At 34.8% G+C, this 13,600-nt stretch overlaps 1 protein-coding gene and 1 pseudogene across 1 annotated transcript in view; both read left to right on the top strand.

The window, feature by feature from the left end:
• Window positions 1-2,822, top strand: part of LOC132188225 (cytochrome P450 76T24-like) — a 4,328-nt gene extending 1,506 nt beyond the window's left edge. Inside the window, exon 2 of the mRNA XM_059602634.1 lies at window positions 2,181-2,822. Within this exon, the coding sequence (XP_059458617.1) occupies window positions 2,181-2,789 (609 nt within the window). The 3' untranslated portion in view covers window positions 2,790-2,822. The remainder of the gene's footprint in view (window positions 1-2,180) is intronic.
• Window positions 2,823-6,677: 3,855 nt separating this feature from the next.
• LOC132188023 (cytochrome P450 76T24-like) lies at window positions 6,678-9,099 on the top strand (annotated as a pseudogene).
• Window positions 9,100-13,600: the final 4,501 nt, after the last annotated feature.

The following is a 13,600-nucleotide window of genomic DNA, read 5'->3' as shown; positions in this document are numbered from 1 at the left end:
ACCCCATAGGGGTTGGGGGGTTGGCACCGCCACCCCTGGCCACCCTTCAATTTTTTTTTTTTTTTTTTTTTTAAGATTTAATTTTTTAAATTAAATTAATAAAAAAAATAATATTTTAATAAAATAAAACGGTGAGTTTTGAGTGGACTAACGAAAGTTAATAAAAATTAACGGTAGGGAGTTTTCTAGTAGTTTCGAGTGACCTAGGGACTAAATTTCAAAAAAAAAATACTCAAATGAGTTTTTAATAAAAGCGCGTTTACCTAATGATTTTATATATGATTTCCCTATAAGTTATAAACTTTATAAGGATGAAGACTTTCAATAATTTATAGAGTATTCTATCGAAAAATAAATAAATAAATAAATTCTTGTACTTTTAGTTCATTACAATCTTAATATTTTATTATATAGTCCATCCATATTTTAATAATAATGAATGTTGATGCGAAAAAAATCATAATTATTTTTATTTAGAAAATAAAAAGTGATGCAAGATTCCTTAAAATATAATAACTAGCCACCCATTCCAAAATAAATCTTTGATTAAATGGCTTAGAAATTTTAGACAATCTTAATTCATAAATTTATTTTGGCATGGGTGGCTAGTTATATTTTCAGGAAACTTGTATCAATTTATATTAATTTGGATAGCTGGCCACCCTTTTTTTTTTCATCCACATTTTGGAAATTAGGAGGGTCAACTATTAAGGTTTAAGCTTTTAAGGTAAATAGTAATTTAATAAGGTATTAGAGCTTCTTTTAATCATTTATCTCAAATTTTAAATAAATATTTGGGGAAACTTCACAAAGAACCTTTGAACTACCACGCGATTTGAAAAGATCCATCAAATTTCAAAACCTTTTAATTTCACATCCCAACTTTTAATTTGATGCAATTTACCTCGTCAGTTTTTTGACATTAAAAGTGATGAAATCATTAAGTGCATTTATCGAGTCTTCTAAAAATGTGTGGTAGTTCAAAAGTCCTAAGTGAAGTTATCCCTAAATATTTTATAAGTTAAATCTAACTTACTAAAACAACAAATTAAATAGTAAAAAAAATATTAATTAAATAATTAAATCAATATCTCATTCAACTTTTGAGATAAGAGGTTTGTTTGTTAAAGCCTTTTTTTTCTGGATACTGTAGTTAATATAGATTGATGTGAAGAAAAAAAAATGGTTTGGTATAAATAAAGAAAAAAAAATTGTGTTAGGGTGATTTTTTTATTTAAATAGTAATAAGAACCGAATGATATAATATAAAAAATGAAAAAAAGTTAAAATATTTTGATTTGGATTGTTTTTGGAAAAATGGTGCATGAAAACTGGCAGTAAATAAAGTGAATAAAAATTTTGCCCAACAAAGCCAAGTACTTTCTCAATCATAAGTCGTTATCATCACAATTTGGGGGACCAGCAGAATTTTGTCCAAAGAAAATTAAAAGGTCAATAAGTCAATAATATGTGAGAAAATTATGGAAATTGTTAAAGACACAACTATTTTGCCTAATTTTGGGCCAATTTTTGTCTTATTTTTTAATTTAAAAAATACCAAAATTAAAAATTAAAAAAGTTTCTGAAGCAATCATTTTTATTTTGGTTATTCTTTTTTTCTTTTTGGTATTTTTTTTTTAAATAAAAACTGTATTTTGCTTCAAAAAATTTTCCTTATTTTTTAATTTAAAAAATAACAAAATCAAAAATTAAAAAAGTTTCTGAAGCAATAATTTTTATTTTGGTCCTTCTTTTATTTGATATTTTTTAAAAAAATAAAAATTGTATTTTTCTTCATAATAATGACCATTTAAAAAAAATGGTCATTATTATGAAGAAAAATACAATTTTTATTTTTTATTTTTCAAAAATACCAAATAAAAGAATGACCAAAATAAAAATTATTGATTCAAAAAAAATTTAATTTTTAATTTATTATTATTTTAAATAAAAAAATAAAATAAAAAGTTGGCCCAAAGTTGGCCCAAGTTGGGGTTGTATCATTCCTCAAAAATTATTTATTACTACTGTTGCATTACTCCTTCTCTGTGAGCCTTATCCTTTAGCAGCAAAATTATTGATTACTTCTGCTTTCTTTGAGGAGAAGGTTTTTTTTTTTCTATTTTCGGAGGAGAAGTTTTCTTAAGTAGTCAGCTCTCACACAACTTTGTACGTGTCAGGATTTATTTGCTGCAGGGACCGACACAACATCAAGCACAGTGGAATGGGCGATGACAGAGTTACTCCACAGCCCTAAAAAAATGGCAAAAGCCCGAAAAGAGATTGAAGAAGTGCTTGGCAAGGACGGACTTGTTCAAGAATCGAACATCTTAAAGTTGCCTTATCTACAGGCAATAGTGAAAGAAACCTTTAGGTTGCACCCACCAGCGCCCTTCCTGGTTCCCCATAAGGCTGAGGTTGATGTAGAGATGTGTGGCTTTACCGTGCCCAAAAATGCACAAATACTAGTAAACGTATGGGCCATGGGACGGGATTCAAGCGTATGGAAAAACCCAAATTTGTTTCTGCCGGAGAGGTTTTTAGACAAGGAAATTGACTTCAAAGGGAGAGATTTTGAGCTCATTCCCTTTGGAGCTGGAAGAAGGATTTGCCCTGGATTGCCTATGGCCAACCGGATGGTGCACTTGATGCTGGCCTCTCTTGTCCACGGCTTTAACTGGAAGCTGGCAGATGAGATGAAGCCAAAAGATATTGACATGAGAGAGATGTTTGGCATTACCTTGCATAAGGCTGAGCCCCTCCTGGCTATTCCCATCAAATCCGTGTAATTTTATAATGTTAGACAAATAATAGTCAATGGACGTGTGTAAATGTAATGTAAGGATTTTGCATATGCATAATAGATGTAGAATTACCGTACCTCATTTGTAGTTGTTATCTTCTTCCTGCTTCCAAAACCCTTTTCTTTTTTTTTCTTTTTTTTTTTATGTACATTTCATTAATGATTAAACCAAACCAAAGACAAATTAAGCAGTATACAAAGGAAAACAGGAAAAGATCAATAAAACCAACTTTTTTGGAAGGATTTGCGTATGCTTCCAAAAACTCAACTCATATGTAATTATTGTACGGCTAGATTGATATAGAGTGCCTATATCAATCTAGGGCTGAGCCTCGATCCCTGCAGTAAATAAATCCTGAAATGAAGTAGTGTCAAAGTTTACTAATGGGCTAAGCGTCAGTCGATAATGTTGGTTTTGGTAAAAAAAAAATTATTTTTGCCTTTTGAACCAACAACGTCGGTAAAGTCAGTTATTTCACCAACTTATTCTGCCAAATTTTATTTTATTTCGCATTTCAAAACAAATGGTGGTCGGTAAAGTTCGTGTCTGTCAGAAGTCGGTAAAGTCGGTGTCGGTAATGTCAGTATGTGGAAAAGTGGCAAATTTGTCGGTAAAGTCAGTCGAAAGTCAGTCAGTAAAGTCAATTCAGTTAAAAAACCTCTTCCGCCTACCGAACCAAAAAATTCAGAATAAAAAAAATCATGCCGCCTACCATCTACCATCTAGTCGGTAACGGTCGGTATCAGTTGAAAGTCAGTTAGTCGGTAATTTGCTCAGCCCTATTTACTACTGCTGAGTTTTAGAGGGGCATAAATGTTCTTTGTTTTTGAGGAACAAAATTATCCAAAAAAAAAATAAAAAATTATATGATAATTTTGCCCTTCTGAGCAAAATTCAAGAAAGGTAGTCAAATCACCAAAAGCAAATGTTTAATATCGTCGCAGCTTAATTCTAAACTATCTTCTTCAACGTGATTGAGGAGGGAGTCAAGTAATTAATCGCTGGTTGCCTTAGAATCCCCAGAAGATGCTTGTCTACCACTTTGATTGGAAGCTTGCAGATGAGATGAAACCAGAAGATATCGACATGAGAGAGATGTTTGGGCTTTCCTTGCATAGAGCCAAGCCTCTCCGGGCTATTCCCATCAAATTAGTGTAACTTTCATTGCTTTTGTTCTTTGCCAAATATGTATGTGCATGTTTAGATCATGTGTTTGATATTAGAGAAATGCTATAGTGCAATGAAAAGACTATTTTTAGCTTATAAAAGTCTTAGATGGCGAGAGGCTATAGGCCCCTACGTGGCTACAGTTAAACAAACTGTGGTTAGGGGTCTGTGGCCTCTTGTCACCTAGGCCTTTTACGGATAAAAAATAGTATTTTTATTGCACAATAGCATTTTTGGGCCAAAAATAATATTGTTGGGCATGACTTTCAAATATTTCGTGTCTTGTGGGCCCATCCAAGTTGCATTATATTTGGTGTTCTCTTTGTATTTTAACCGACTTTAATTTTTATGGTACAATTAATTCACGAAGTGGGTAGTTTTTTAAACTATAATTCAAAGATTTCAAACAACTAGAAGGGAGGGCTAATTCTGAGCAATGCTACAAGTTCCTCTTGTATCCCTCTTGAGTTACTCCAAGAATGATGTAACTATTAAAATCACTGTTAGGCTTGTGATTGATCATTATTGAATTTTGATCAAATAGTGATTTTAATATGCATATAATTCTTAGATGGACACAAGAAGGACTTCTAGAAAATGAATAATGAATTAATAGAGGACGTTGTGTTCTATTATTTAACTTGATAAAATAACTTGCCTACATGGGTATTTGTAGGATACAAATAATCTTTCTAATTTCTTCGTAATAACTTCATTCATTTATATCTCATATAACTTTCATATAACTTCTATGTAAAATAACTATTTAAAAACTGAAAGACACAACATCTTCAAGTTACTTAATTAGCAACATATGAGAATATGAAATGAAAAATAATAAAAAAACTCAACTAAATGTTATTAAAATTAAGTTTATTATTCAACATAATAATTAAAATAATTCCAATCCTAAAGCAGCGAGCAAGTAGTTGTGACATTTTCAAGAGACGTGTTAAGAATAATTCCAATTCTGGTCCAATATGATCATCAACTGCAGATACACCAGAAAATAAAGACCAAAGTTCAAATGTCAAGATGTGAAGATTAAGATTAGTTTTGCAATCTGTTTGCATTTCAAACATTCACGACATATCTTGTTTTGTTCCATTACTCAATCTGTTTGTGTTTTAAATATTCAGCAGCGTATAGCATTAGCAATATCTTAACAACTTAATTAGTTTATACAAGCCCATGCACGTTAAATGCAAGGCAGAAAAAATCTACAATATTTTACGGGGCCCACCAGAGTAAGGGGTGCAAAATCAACAACCCATGTCTTATCGTGTCGGTTTTCTTTGTCAAGATGTTAATTGGTGTGTTTAGCAAAGGACTAAAAAAAATGTCATTATTATTCCTTTCAAAATTAACTTTAAAATTTTTTACTTTTATATTACATTAATTATTTTTTTAATTTTTATTATTATTTAAATAAAAAAATCACTAAAAAATAATTTTATTTTTTTTTAACTTTTTCATTCAAAACAATCTTCTTCTTTTTTTCACATCAATCAAATCTACTACAGCTCCAGTTCACTTTATTTTTCAAGTTCTTTAGCAAACATGTACAACCAAGATTAGTTTTGCAATTTGTTTGCATTTCAAACATTAGGACATATCTTGTTGCATCAGTCAATCTGTTTGTGCTTTAATTAAGCTTTGTTTGGCATTAAACAATTATTGTTTAGTGGATTGAAACTGTAGCAAAAATTTATTGTTCTGAAAAAAAAAAAAAAAAATGTTTTGTAGTAATTTTTTATTTATTTAAATAATAATAAAAATAATTAATGTGATGTAAAAAAAAAGAATATTGTGAGTTTTGTGACTTGAATTTTTTGAATGAATAGTAATAATCCTTGCCAAACGGTCCCAAATATTCAGCAACGTATAGCATTAGCAATATCTTAACAACTTAATTTGTTTATACAAGCCTTTGCAAGTTAAATGTAAGGCAAAAAAAAAAATCTACAATATTTTAGGGACCCACCAGGGTGATGGTTGACAAGTCAACTACTCATGTCTTGTGCGGTTGGTTGAAAAAATTTGTGGACCTAACTCATCTCATAAAACGAGTTATTAAATAGGTTTTTTTTATTATTATTTTTTTTTTTTATTGGTCATATTATGGGGTAAGTAGTGAGCCACATTCGTCATGTAATAAGTTCTGATACCATGTTAAATTATTAGTTATCTAAAAAATTTAAGCCGAAAAAATTATAAAAAGACATTAATTTAATTAATTAATCAATACTTTAACATTAATTTCATCTGTCAGCATGTGAAGATTAAGATTAGTTTTGCAATTTGTTTGCATTTCAAACATTACATTTCTTGTTCCATCACTCAATCTGTTTGTGTTTTAAATATTCAGTAGCGTATAGCTTTAGCAATATCTTAACAACTTAATTAGTTTGTATAAGCCTATGCACGTTAAATGCAAGGCAAAAAAAAAAAATCTACTATATTTTAAGGGGCCCGCCACTACCAAAGTGAAGGTTGAAAATTCAACTACGCATGTCTTGTGGCGTCGGTTTTCTCTGTTTCTTTCCGGTTATCTCATAACATAAATAACTACAACTACGCGCGCAAAATCGCCTCAAATCCCTTTCTAAAAAGAAAGCAGCCAACTTTTCCGGTTCTTGTTAATTACGCAACGCCCGCATTGCTTAATTTCTTACACCGACAACCTCTGAAGACAAAATTGAGTGAATGGAGTACCTGGCATTTGTGCTGGCTTTTTCCTTTGTGTTGGCATCCATTCATCTGCTCACCTCCGTTCTAGGACGACGGAACTCTGTCTCACCCGAACTCCCCCAGGACCCACGCCTTTTCCAATCATCGGAAACGTCTTGTAGTTGGGCAACCAACCCATCAAGCAGCTGCCAAACTCTCAAAACCTTATGGACCCCTCATGACTCTCAAGCTCGGGAGCATGACAACCATAGTCATCTCCTCTCCAGAACTAGCCAAAAAGGTACTGCAAAAACACAACCAGGTCTTCTCCGGCCGAACTATCCCGGACTCCGTCCGAGGACGCGAACAATACAAAACTTCAATAATCTTGCTGCCCGCATCATCGGCTCAATGGAGAAACTTTAGGAAAGTTTCTGCCATGTAAATATTTGCTCCACAAACGCTCGATTCCACCCAAGCCATTCGAATAAAAAAGGTGCAACAACTAGTAGATCATGTTGAAGAAAATTGCACTAGTGGTGAGGCGTTGGATATTGGTCCAACAGCCTTCACAACTATCGTTAATGCCATATCAAACATATTTTTCTCCACTGATTTGGTGGAGTTTTGTTCAAATGCATCTAGGGGTGGGCACGGGTCGAGGCAGGGCGGGTATCAACCTTTTCCCTAACCCGCCCTACACCCTGTGGGCTTGAAAATTTCAACCCGCCACCCGAGCACAAGGAACAATATCCGCGCGGGTTCGAGTATTGCGGGGCGGGGCAGATCAGAGCAGGTATTGCGGGTTGTGGATTCTTTTCCAGATCCTCTCATTTCTTTCCTCCACCAACTTCTCTTCTTTCTTTTCCTCTTTCTTCTCCTCCATTTTCGCCTTTTCGTCAGATCCTCTCAGAACCCCAAGAAACAAACACAACCCTACATCAAACGATTCAAACCTATAAACACAGAACCCCGAGAAACAAACAAACATACACAACCCTACATCAAACCTATAAATTATGGAAAAGAAAACCAAAGAATGATTCATAAAAGAGATCTAGAGGGAGAAAAAAAACTTGGATCGACAAGATCGTGGTCTGTGTAGGTGGGAGCGGCGCAGCAGCCCGTGGTATGAGGAGGTGGAGCGGTAGCATAGACTAGAGAGAGAAGCAGATGAGATGCGGAGAGAGAGAACACACCGGAGAGAGAGCAAGGGAGACGAGAGAGAGCAAGAGGGAGAGAAAAGGGAACGGTGGCAAAAGAATAGAGAGAGAGGCTGAATAGATTAGGGTTAAGGTTTTTTAATTTTTATACATATGCGGGGCGAATCAAGGGGAGGTGGGTACTCGCCGAAAAAACCACCTAAAACCCGCAACCTGCCCCGTCCCGCACGGGTTGGAAGAACTGATGCTATAATCAATGAACGAGTACAATTAAGGGCATCGTCCAAAGATTCTAAGGCAAGCAGCGATATGCTTGGCTCTCTCCTCAATCTCATTAAAGAAGATAATTCAGAATTGAACTGCGACCATATTAAACATTTGCTTCTGGTGATTTGATCAATTCCTTTCTTGGATTTTGTTTAGACAGCATAATTATATTTCTTGTCAATTTGATAGAATTTGAGTTTACGTAATAGTCCAAAGGGTCAGGTAAAGGATCAGTTTAAGCTCTAAACGTCGTTTTATTTCAATAAATGGCCAATTAAGAGCCTTTCAACTTTTCCATTGGTTGCTTAATTTGTCGTACGTACGTAGTCAATCCTCTTTGGCTAGTTCTCAGCTGTAGTAAACTTGGGCAAACAAAGTTTTGTTAACTCAACTTTGACACTACTACGTTATTTCAGGATTTATTTATTGCGGGGGTCGACACAACATCAAGCACGGTAGAATGGGCGATGGGGGAGGTTTGTTCAAGAATCGGACATCTCAAAGTTGCCTTACCTGCAAGCAATAGTGAAAGAAAACTTTAGGTTACATCTAGCAGTGCCTTTCCTGGTTCCCCACAAAGCTGAGGCTGACGTTGAGATATGTGGCTTCACCGTTCCCAAGAATGCACAAATACTAGTAAATGTATGGGCAATGGGACGAGATTCAAGCATATGGCCAAACCCAACTCTTTTTTCGCCCGAAAGGTTTTAGAGATCAACGTTATTGACTTCAAAGGCAGAGATTTCGAGCTCATTCCCTTTGGCACTGGAAGAAGGATGTGCCCTGTATTGCCTATGGCTAACCAGATGGTGCATTTGATTTTGGCCACTCTTGTCCACCACTTCAGTTGGAAGCCTAATGATGAGATGAAACCAGAAGATATCAACATGAAAGAGATGTTTGGGCTTTCATTGCATAGAGCCGGGCTATTCCAATTAGATATGTGTAACTTCCATTGCTTTTGTTCTTTGCCAAATACGTATGTGCATGTTTAGATCATGTGCTTTTGATAATAATGTTGGACGTGACTTGAAATATATCATGTCTTGTTGGCCCATCCAATTTGGATTATATATGGTGTTCTATTTGTATTTTAACCGTATTTTTCGTCTCCGTATATTCTTCCGAGTAATATGATTAGAAATTACATTCTTATCATATCTTTCACAGTGATGATACCATCGTTTTTCAAAATATAACCCAAAAATTCCAAACAACACTTAGAAGGTAGGGTTAAATATGTGTATGCAGGGACATAACCAAAAATTTTTGTCATGTATATGAGATCAAAGCATAAATGAGCGATCCATTACAATAAAGGGGTCAAAATATGAATGAAAAATGTATAAGATTGTAGATCAAATTAATTTAATATCAATTCAATGTTAATCAAATATAAATAAAAGAAAAGACGTAAAATAATTGTTTTATATTTAGATTTTCAACCCAACAAGTAAGAATGGTAGGCTTGTACAAAAATGAATTATAGACATTATAGCAAAGAAGAAATTTTGGAGTTACGAAGATAATGGGTGAATACTTAATTATATTATTAATTCAAAATTAATGACAAACCAAAATTGAGAGGAATTTAGATTGAAAATTGCTGCGTCAAAAAGATTGCAAACCCAAGTGAAGACTATCACAATTAATAGATTTTCGTTAAGACCGAGAAATGAGTTGATTGTTGTTTTCCACTAAAAAGTATATACTAATTGAGTGATTAAATTAAAAAGATTATTTTGAAGTAAAATGGTAAGGAAAAATTAATGGCAAAAACACTAGGGCTTCAAGGATCCACTTAGCATCCTTTTATATGCTCTCGAGATATATATTTATTACTTAATTAACCAGGTAGATAATCAACTCTTCCAATCGAAAAAATTAAAAAATAAAGTACTAATTATAAAGTCAATTGAGCATATGTTTGATTAAAAATTTGATCTCAATGACGTGTTAAAAGAGATTAAGCATTCACTATAAATTCGAATCATAACAAATCAAACAAATTAAGCATTTGAGATAAACAAAAATAATAATGAATCAAAAACTAGTCAACATGAAATATTTCTCAAATTAAATTCATTCCCAACATTCAATCATTAATCTATATGAAAAACATTAAACAATATAGTTTCAATAACACATAATAAAAGTATTCGGCTTCACCCATAGCCTTTGCTAAATACTTAGCTAGTACTCATGACTAGGTATGAGCTCAAAACCCTTAATCGCAACGCTAAACATTAAACACAACACAATAAAATAAAAAGCTAAAGGAAATGAAACTTAGCTGCTGGCTGAATGAGAAAGAGCCCCCAGCTTTCCTCTCGGCTTTTAATAGCCATTCTTTAGACACCCCCTTAATTCCTTTGCAGCATCCAAAATCATTTTTCCGATACTGCAGCAAGTCCTTACAAAGTTTAGCTGTATGGCAAGAAAGTGGACTCAAGCTTTGCTGTCAAAGAAATGGGCTGGAATTGTAAAGGCCTAATCGTGAGTTTGTCCTATGTGCAGGGTAGAGGTTGAAAACACATGTCATATATTGTGGTGTTGTCCTTTTCCATGTGGTCATTGTGGTGTGTGGGGAGAATGCCCTTGAAAAATTTAAAAATGCGTTAGAGGTGGTGATGATTTTTTTCAAGTGTTTGGTTAGATTTGGAATTTTTTTAAAAATGTAGAGATTAATTATTAGCTACGATTGTACGTAGAAATGGTGTTGTCTATGGAGGAGATCGTATGCACCTAGCTCAACTTGTTAAATGTGCGAAAGAAGTAACAGAGGCCTATAGTGCAGCGGAACGAGGGAAACATAAGGAGGAAAGAAGACAAGATAGTGGTTTCCCTAAGTGGAAGGCCCCTCCAAATTAATGGTGTGTACAAAAATAAGTTGGGATACAACAATCGACAAATCCATAAAATTGATGGGTGCGGGCGTAATTATTAAGGATGCAATGTGGGGAAGGTTTGATCAATGTGCACGTCTGTCTGGTATATTACTAACCATATGACGGAGGTTTATGCAGCTTGAAAGGTGGTATTATTCAGTAGAGATCTTAATATAAGAAAGATTATCCTGGAAAGTGATGCTCTAAAGATAGTTTACGCTTTTTGAAGTGAAGATCAATTGTGGTAGATATATGATACGTTGATCGAGAATTCTAAGATTGTTTTGCACAATTATCAAACTTGGAGTGTGGAGCATACTAGAAGAGAAACAAATATGGGGCCGCACGGTTTGGCAAAGGCAGCGATCCAAACATCTATAGAAAAAATTTGGTGGATGAGTACCCTGAATTTCTTCATGACGTTATTATTGCTGATAGTTGTAATCGTTGATTTATTATTAATGAATGAAATTTCACTTAAAAAAAATATAAAATAAAATAAAATCTACCTTTCAAAGTTTGCATTCTTAGAACATTTCCAATAAATTAGGTAAAAGTTTTATAAAAGCTAATATGATAATTTTTTTCTCGGAGTTATAATGTTGCTCTTCACTCTAGCTCATGGATAAAAATTATAAAGAATCCTAATCCAATGAATCAGAACAGAGGAAGAGGAAAGATGAAGATGTGGGCACCAATACCCAACTTTGATGTCCAACAAGCTTTTAGAAAGCTGGTTCTCATTCATAAAAAGTTTTATTATTCTTGGTTAAAGTTGATCAGATTAGATTAATTGGTTCCATTATTATTTTTGGTTGGAGATGTATGGGAAAATTTCCCAAATCCTGCCGACATATGCATGCAAGGTACAATCATTACATTTTGGTATCTGACACTCGAAAAGTCTCCAATCAACCTGCTAAGTAATGCCTTTCACGAGACATCACTTTTTTATAAAATATTTATATTCATTTTCTAATGGACAAACATTCCACAAACCCAAGCCAAATTACCCATTTACCCTCATTTCATATCCAGTACTAGCAGCTTCCTCATATTTCCGAAATCCTGCCGACATATGCATGCAGGGTACAATAATTACATTTTGGTATCTGACAGTCGAAAAGACTTTCCAATCAACCTACCAATAATGCCTTTCACGAGACATCACTCTTTTTATAAAATATTTATATTCATTCTGTAATGGACAAACATTCCACAAACCCAAGCCAAATTACCGGTCGGCCCAATGTATTTTAGAGGCTGAGGCAAAATTTTAAAATTAAGTTTTATTTTTTAAATATTTAAATATTAATTAAATAATATTTATTGTTATATGGCATAACATCTTTGAGTAATGATCTACGTTACGCGGCGTGCGTGAACAGTAACGCACGCCGCTGACGTGGCTGATGACGTGGCACATGCCACGTCGTAGCCTCTGGTTTAAAAAAAAAAAAAAAAAAAAAAAATATCAAAACAGAGGCACGGCTTCGACAGCATTTCCCCCCACCCAAAAAATTTCCCCCCAAACCCATTTTCCCTCCACCCCATTCTCCCTCCACCCAATTTCTCTCTCCACCGGCGCCGGCGCCGTGATCTGCTCTCCCCCACCGTCGACCGAGCCCAGAGAGAGAGACACGATCGTCTTCCCCCCCCCCCAAAAAATTTCCCCCCAAAACCCATTTTCCCTCCACGGCTCCACCCCATTCTCCCTCCACCGAAAACTCTCTCCACCGGCGCCGGCTCCGTGATCCCACTGAAACCGGCGCCGTGATCTCCTCTCCCCCACCGTCACTGCCGACGCGGCCGACGACCACATCGACTGCCCTCCATCAGCTCCGGCGCTTCCCCCCCACCCCAAAAAATTTCCACTGCTCCTCTTTCCTCTTCCCAAACCCTAGAGACTGCTCCTCCGCTTCCCTCGCACAGGTCTCTCTCTCTCTCTCTGAGCATGTAAAAGCTTGAATTCATTCTTTCAATGGTATACTTGAAGGAAGGCACAAGCTTGAGTCACTTTTTGGAGTTTTTTTTGGCTGGTTTAGAGAATTATCCTTTAACCTTTGTGTGCTATATTTTTGCATTTTTTGTTCGGGTTTCAGGTGATTGAAAGGGTCTACAAGCAGACGTTTCTTCAGATTCTTCTACATCAATGGCTCCTAAAGGTATTGGATTCGATCTCTGTTTCTACTTTGGTCTCATTGTTTTCTTTTTCTTTCTGCTTCTTCTGTTTCTCGGTTGTTTTTCTTATACTGTTTGTTTGGTTGCGGCGAAAACTGAGTAGAACAAGAAGACGATACCATAAATCTTGTGTGTATTGAGTTCCACTGAGCCAATTGACTATCTAGGGTGGCTTCTTTTAAAATAGAACAATGCTCGTTGTGTTTTCTTGAAATTGTTGGGGTTAAGTGTTTATGATATTATTGTAGTGCTGGCATACTGTCGTTTTCGTGATATCTCTATGCTAGCTTTTTTGATTTTGTTGTTTTATTTGAATTCAGTTATTTTATTTGTTTTATTTCTGTCCCTATGTGCTATCGAAACTGAGGAGAAAAGAAAGTTGAATGGAATTATTGAAATTATGCCTTTTCCTCAGAAAATGAATGAGGAAATGAGCTTGTCCTAGCCAAAAATTGCATTA

This window comes from Corylus avellana, chromosome ca7, assembly GCF_901000735.1.
Source record: "Corylus avellana chromosome ca7, CavTom2PMs-1.0".
NCBI classification, from domain to species: domain Eukaryota; kingdom Viridiplantae; phylum Streptophyta; class Magnoliopsida; order Fagales; family Betulaceae; genus Corylus; species Corylus avellana.
This window is presented reverse-complemented; position numbering and strand designations above follow the sequence as displayed.